Below are 7329 nucleotides of genomic sequence, written 5' to 3'. Positions count from 1 at the left end.
TGATGAATCTTCTCAGTGACAATCAACAGTAATGAGTAATTTTTTTAAAGACACATGTACAAAATTAAACAAAATACACTTCTCTTTTATTCTAGACAAAGTGCAAAAATATCATATTTTAAGTTTCAGTGGTAGGTTTTAAGACTAGAAGGTCACAGCTTTGAATCTCCCAGGAAACATGTAGCTGATTAAGACATTTTCCACTCAACATTTACTGAAGCGCTGTAGTTCAGTAGCTGCCAGCATGAACAAGTAAGATATTCAATCAAGTGCCTTTTACATTCCCAGGACCCTCACAGAAATTAGTGGACCAGTAACCAGCAGGTCACAGTGACCCTGTTGTCCTGCAGATGTGGTGTTTAGTCAGCTGTTAGAAAAGCCAAATATCTGTTTACAAAGGCAGGTTTATGGTTAACAAAAGTACAAAGTTTTAGTCATCAATCATCGTGCCATAAGAAAAATGCACTTAAACAATAGATTCATGTTCCTGTTTGAAAGAGGGGGGGGCAGTGCTGGTGTGTGAGCTGCTTGTTTCAAGCTGCTGCTGTGCTAGTGATCAATCAGTGCTAACGGTGAGCGACGCAGAGTTGAGGTGCTAATTATTAAGACACTGCACCATAAATCTGCACCCACAAATTACACAGTAGCATAAAGACCATGAATCATATGGACAGCTTAGTGACTATTTGTCCACACGCTTCTTATTCACAGTTGTGCTAAATGCTGTTATTGCTTCATTAAATTAGCTTAAATATACAGAGAACAGTGAAAATTTAAAGATGAATCATGTAGGTGTAACATTTAAAAAAAAGCTACTACTAAGAGTCTGATTAACATTTTACATTAAAAGATAATTAAACTGGTTTCTGCTTCTTGGCTCCTCAGTCAAGTATGTTACAGTAAATGTGCAAACTTGATGGTTTGTGTAGTAATGAAACTGAAGTAAAACATACAATTTCCTATCTTGCTTGTCATGCCACTGTGGATGTTAAGCACCCACACATCTATACGTTGTAACTCAAACATTTACATGTCCAGAGTCTTCTTCAAGGCAGCTGCACTGGCCTAAATATTAATCTGAGGTTACGATCTGTACGTGAGTTTCCACAGTAGGTTCTCAGACGGAGGTATGATGCAAACACGTAACCCTTCAGTGACTTGTGTGACACTGTATTTACTGCTGGTGTCTTCAGGTCGGTACTGATACACTGTAGAGTACCAACAAGGCTCTTGAACTCTTATCTTGCAGATTACTGATCCAAATTATTTCACCTGTCGGTCCATTCAGCTTCTTTATGATTCGTGTCAGACGGCAAACTATTCATTTGCTCCATCTCTGGATTTAGACCCTTATCTTTGTTGTCAAGGGAACGTCTCTGCGGAGGTGGTGGATCTGTGCGGGAGAAGTAGTGAGGCAGGGTGGCCATGATAAAGGTGCCGAGGATGAGGAAGGACCCCGCTACCGCAAAAGAGGCGATGTAGTTGCCTGTGATGTCCTTGAGTAATCCTGAAAGATGAAAGATAAAAGAAAAAATATTCACATTAAGACACAGAACACATAAACTACAAGACATAAAGACGTTACCTGATAGGTATGAAATCCCAAGAATGAAAAAATCGAATGACACTGATCGTTTTAAGGGAAATTGAGGTGCACAAAGTTAGCATTGTAATGTTCACACAAAGAAAGTCAAATTAAATTAGATCATAATAGTTTCTTTACTGTAGTTTGTGTTTGTGTACAATCATGTTTTTAATTATTCAAACATCTAAAACAAAGAAGTTCTTATTACTGACATTTTTAAATGGTTAAGCAAGAAACTTTTATAGATATCAAACACAGCTGTGACTAATGGCATAAATGTAACCAGTTCCACTTGTATATGAGGTATAATATCTGCTGTGAATTTGTCTGATTTATTTGAGAAAAATAAATGAATGAGTGCTCTGATGAGAGTGAGGCTCTCAGTATTCAGTTTAGTGAGATTTATTAACGAATCAAAATGACACAAAGTAAAAGATGGACAGACTGAACGTTCTTTTGCATGGCAGAAAAAAGTCTGGGAACTGCTGGTTTGGATAATATACAGACTCTGTTGTCTCTGTTTTTATTGGATCTAATGTTGACAACTTAAAACTGCAGAGTGTGTTTTGTGGATTGTGGGACAATGATCCTGTAAAAACATGTTGCTGATGAGTTTTTAATCCTTGAGCACAACAACCTAAATTATATTCACCTCCATTGTGTTAGGGTGGAACAGTAATCTCACAAAAAACCTCATTAAACAAAAGCAAATCTATTTGCTTAGCTGGATACCGGTCGCCGAAAGTTAGTGAAGTGAAAATCCAAGATTGTGCAAAACTTCAAACAAAAGAAAAAGGAGGAACGAGTAACCGAGTGAGGCAGACCCTGATTATTCCATTTAATGTTTGACTACTTTCACCTTTCCTGTGTTAACTTGTGTTTATGGATGGATTTAGGTCACTTTAGATACCAAGAAAAAGGGTGTCATGACCTGCATGGAAAGATCTATTAACCCACTCTGCAACCAAAATTGCAAACTCAGTACTTTGTGTGATTTATAAAGTCAGACTTGACTTTTTCAAAAGAGTCCTACCTGACAGAGGCGTCCCCAGCAGTCCTGCGCCGCTCTCAATGAGCTGCAGCAGCCCGAGGGCTCCCATCATGCGCTCCACACCCACAACCATGGGCACTGCTGCGAAGACCACAGAGGTCAGCGCCCCGGAGCAGAAGCCGTACAGGAGGCTGATCACCACCAGGCCCGGGTAGGAACCGGACAAGGAGCTCACAGGCAGCAGCATGATGAAAACCCCTGCCAGCGTCGTCCACAAGCTCAGTAGATGGATCAGCCTAAAGTGACCCAGGTCTGCAAACCAGCCCGATACAACGCGGCCAAAAATGTCTGTTGTGCCAGCGGCGGACATGACAAAAGCAGCCTGGTACTCTGAGAAGCCAACTTGGCGGCTGTGGGCCACCAGGTGGAAATATGGCACAAAGTAGCCGACGTTTAGAAGGGTGATAGCCATGGTGTAGGTGACGTACGGCCTCTCACAGAGCAGCGACAGCTCCAGGTATGAGGAGACTCGATGTAGCGCTGCAGAAAATGAAAAAGTGTGCTCTGAATCCACCTGCAGGAGAGGAAAAGAGGGAACGCTTCATCTTAAATCGCATATTTCCAAAAATAAAAGCATTTCTCTTTCTCAATACAGGGAACAGTATGTGTGACAACATGTACAATGATGTCATGTCTAAAAGTAGATGATTTTTGTCTCACTGGTGATGGAGCTTTGGAGCGTCGCTGTGGTCGGATGAGAGCTCCGCAGGGCACGATGTTGAGGCTGAGGCCCCCCAGAATCAGCAAGGCCCCCCGCCAGGTGTACATCTCCACCAGCAGCTGGAAGAGCGGGTTGAAAGCAAAGGAAGAGAGGCCAATGCTGGAGAACCCCAGTCCTAAAGCAAGAGTCCGCCGCCGAGTGAAGTTCGCCATGACTGTGGCAACCATGGGAGTGAAGACCAGGCCCCAACCCAGACCTGGAGGACAGAAGACCAAGATGTTTCTCTCGTAAGGAACAGGAACTAAACCAGTTATCTTTGGGGGGGTTTTAAAGTCATTTTACCTGAAATTAAACCCATAGTGAGGTAGAGGTGAACTAGACAGGTGGCCTGCGAGGCGAGTACGAGGCCGAGTCCGGCGAGGCACCCGCCTGTCATCACCACCACCCGGGCATCATATGCGTTACACAGTGCAGCACCCAGCGGACCTGCGAAACAAACACACACATCTTCATTAGTCCAAATGCTTGCAGTCAACTTAAACTTAGTTAGTAAGTTAAGGTTTGAAAACAGCTTTGATTTTATCTCACGCTTTGTTCTTCTCACTAAAACCAGAAATGAGAATGATAACACTAAAACATTGAAATCATCAATTTCCCCACCTGGCATTATAATATATAACTGTTATCAACCTGTTTAATCCCTTCAGTGAGAGAAATATGTTGTTCACTGTTTTTTTCCACATTTCCCCTAAAAGTCAGCGTGACATATCTGATATCTTTGAAGTCATTGAGGATTCCACTAGAATTTCAAATGAAGTTCATTAAGTTCGGTCATGACTGACCCAGTCAGTCATTACAAACCCATTGCTTGTTAAGTGGTAAATGAGTTGCAGCCCCTTTGTCACAATCCACATTCACTGTTTCTCTTCCTGTGTGGTTAACAAAGATTTAATAAGAGAGATGATGTGAGGTAATGTAATAGCAAATACTGCTGGAAAAATGTGTTAGTTAACTCATCTGTAAGTCATTTATGAAGCAAGACTGCAAAACAGATGCATGCTGTGTTGCAAGTGTGTCCAATGTGAGTATTTGTAGTTTTTATTTCTTAAAAAATGTAATATATTTGAGCTTTTGAAAGTCTTAAATTAAACAAAAACTATCAATTTGAACACATAACCTTGAACTTTGAGACACTGTGATGGTCTTTTCTCCCCATTTTTGACATTTTGTACACAATAAAAATAACCAACAGATGAATCACTTGCTGAAATAATTGTTAGTTGCAGCTGTGATAACAAACAGCACCTTCATACTTTAGCACACACGCGCACGCGCGCACACACACCCACACACACACACAAACAATGACTCACTGAAGAACTGCTGTGCTGCCAGGCCTGTTGAGGAGATCCACGAGATGGCCTGAGCGCTCTCCTCGAAGTACTGAACAAACTCTACAAAAAAGATCCCCAAGCTACGCATCAGGCCGAAGACGAGGCTCGTGCTGACAAACAGGGCCCCGACCAGCACCCAACCCCAGCCTCCATCCGGACCCTCAGCTTCATCGCCCTGGCTCTCTGCTTTGGGCTTCTGGCTGGTCATGACTGTGAGAGATTTAATCAAAACAAAACACAGAATGGAGAAGGGTTACACCTAACACATGAAGTCTCTCACACATGTGGAGAATTGGTTCCTCTCCATGGTTTTCCAATAACAATAATCATTAACTCTCCACAGGCCAATAAAATCCCTGGTAGTGTTATGTCAGTGTGACCAGGTTGCTTAACAAGCGGCCCGTCCTTTGACAACAAGATATAGGTGAGAGGTGAACTCTGACAGTGACTTACAAGTATTCCTGGATCAGCTGTGGAAAAAAAAGACTCAATAGACAAGAAAGTGCCTTAATCAGCATCCTCTGGATTTCTCTTTCCTGCTTTCATAGACACTGAGGAGTGTTAGGATGAGACACAGAATACAAAAAGGAGATATCATGCAGTAATTTGTCTTTATGATTGAGTTTAGCTCTCCTTCACTTTGACATTAAACTGTTTATTTCTGCATTGATGTGGTAATCAATACAGTAATAAGACACTTACTGTACATCACATATAAGCTACAATACAAAGAAATAGCTGCAGCAGGGGCCACAAGAGTCCTTAAGTTTCTCTTTTTACACCAACGACAACTTTCAGCCACAACAGCTTTCACTGTCAGCTTTCACTGTGTGACTTCCTGTTTAATCTTAACTAATAATACTAGTACTCACCAGAGAGATCAAACAATAATACAGCCTGTTTTTACTTTACCTTCTGTTGCTCAATCAGGTCAGTTTATGCAGAGCAGAAAATAAGCCAAAGCATCAAGAGGCACAGTGACCTGATCCATTCCCAACCTAATGCCATTCACACTAACGCTGCAGGAATTACAGGCATTTGCACACAACTGACTCTTAAACACTCATGCAAATCTTAACAAACCTGTCAGCAAACAAGACTGACAAGTAGTTTAATTAGAATTTGTTGATCTGTACATAATGTGTTTCCAATCATAATAAGCCTTTCCAGATCAGTATTGTTCACAGGCAAGCTAATAAACAATGGGCTACAAGTCACAAGTCACACTCATATACTACACAATCATTTTGCTATCAATTAATGTGCAGATGTTTGAGTGATTAGTTTAGATCTGCCACTATTAGACGATTAATCAATTTAGCAGGTATTTTATTACTATTTATTTGTTTATTAGTGCAACCTTTGGGGTATTTTAGTATTTTTTCCATTGGATAGTTAGAGATGTGTTTCTAGGCCTATATGATGATGTATGGATCAATAAAGTATCTATCTTTTGAAGAATTGCCCAAATTCTCTTGATCAAGCTCTAAAATGTGATTTTCTGGTTCCTTTAGTCTTCTGCGATAGTACCTGAACAACTTGACAAAAAAATAATCTTAAAAATAAAAATGTTAAATTGTATCCTGGTCTTTTGGGAAACAGCCACACACATCGAGAAGACAATCAATAGATTTATTGATCATAAATAAATCTTTAAATCATCCTTAGCTGCAGTATTGCCCAATCATAAACCCACCTGCAAACACGTGTCGCTCCTGGCTTTGCTCCTGGCTTTGCTCCAAGCTGCTGCAGACTCATGGAGACACTCTGCTTTAATTAACTCATTAATTACACAGTCGTGGACGTGTTGGCGGGCGTGAACGCGCACTGGAGACTGTGCACGTCGCCTCTTCAAAATTATGACTGCGCGTAAATGACGCCGCTGTAATGACAGAAAGAAAAGAGAAACACAGGTCCTGTATTACTGGTCTTACCGCTATAATTCAGATATATTTTAAACACTGCCCTCCAGCTGTTGCTCTCGGGGTTTTTGTTAAAGCAGTGAGGTTTAGCCTACTGTACACTGTGCTGCACTTGTTAACCATTTCATTACCGACATCTTCAGGGATAACTCACAAAAGAAGACGGTAAGTAATGCGCATGTTGTAGCGTTTAAACACATTTTAAAGCCTTGAAACAGGTTCAGAGTCAAATACAAGCGTCACACGGCTGATGTTAACTCTACTCACCACCGGTCTGTCTACGTTTCTGTGCAGAAGCATGCGGTCCGCCTTAAAGTCGGAGGTCACGGCAGCAAACAGCAGCTATCTACAGCCAGCCGGTAACTGTCCACTACGCATGCGCACTCCGAGAGGCTGGGGTTAATAATAACAATAATAATAACGATGATAATAATAATAAGAAGAAGAAGAAGTATGGTGATGATGGGAATAATAATATTATTAATAATAATACTAATAATAATAATAATGGTGATGATAATAATAATAATACTAACTATACTAACTCTATATCCTTTCCCATTAAACATCTCACCACCCCTCACATGTATCTGGTGACCCTTTGGAGGGGCCCCACCTCTAGGTTGGGAACCACTGGACTAAACTAGCTAACTGTATATAAAGTAGTGTAAACTAGCTCCACCTCCAGCAGCTACAACAGTAACATGCTGCTCTAA

At 41.1% G+C, this 7329-nt stretch overlaps 1 protein-coding gene across 1 annotated transcript; it reads right to left on the bottom strand.

Moving 5' to 3' along the window:
• Positions 1–64: 64 nt before the first annotated feature.
• slc16a13 (solute carrier family 16 member 13) lies at positions 65–6526 on the bottom strand. The gene is made up of 6 exons (XM_053342994.1): positions 6388–6526; positions 4671–4901; positions 3640–3783; positions 3297–3553; positions 2619–3150; positions 65–1507 (listed from the first exon to the last, which is right to left on the bottom strand). Exons 2-6 carry the CDS (start codon positions 4897–4899, stop codon positions 1269–1271), a joined length of 1401 nt encoding a protein of 466 aa, XP_053198969.1. The 5' UTR covers positions 4900–4901; positions 6388–6526; the 3' UTR covers positions 65–1268.
• Positions 6527–7329: the final 803 nt, after the last annotated feature.

Source organism: Scomber japonicus, chromosome 22, assembly GCF_027409825.1.
Source record: "Scomber japonicus isolate fScoJap1 chromosome 22, fScoJap1.pri, whole genome shotgun sequence".
NCBI classification, from domain to species: Eukaryota; Metazoa; Chordata; class Actinopteri; order Scombriformes; family Scombridae; genus Scomber; species Scomber japonicus.
Note: the sequence above shows the minus strand (reverse complement) of the source record. Positions and strands in the feature narration are given on the sequence as shown.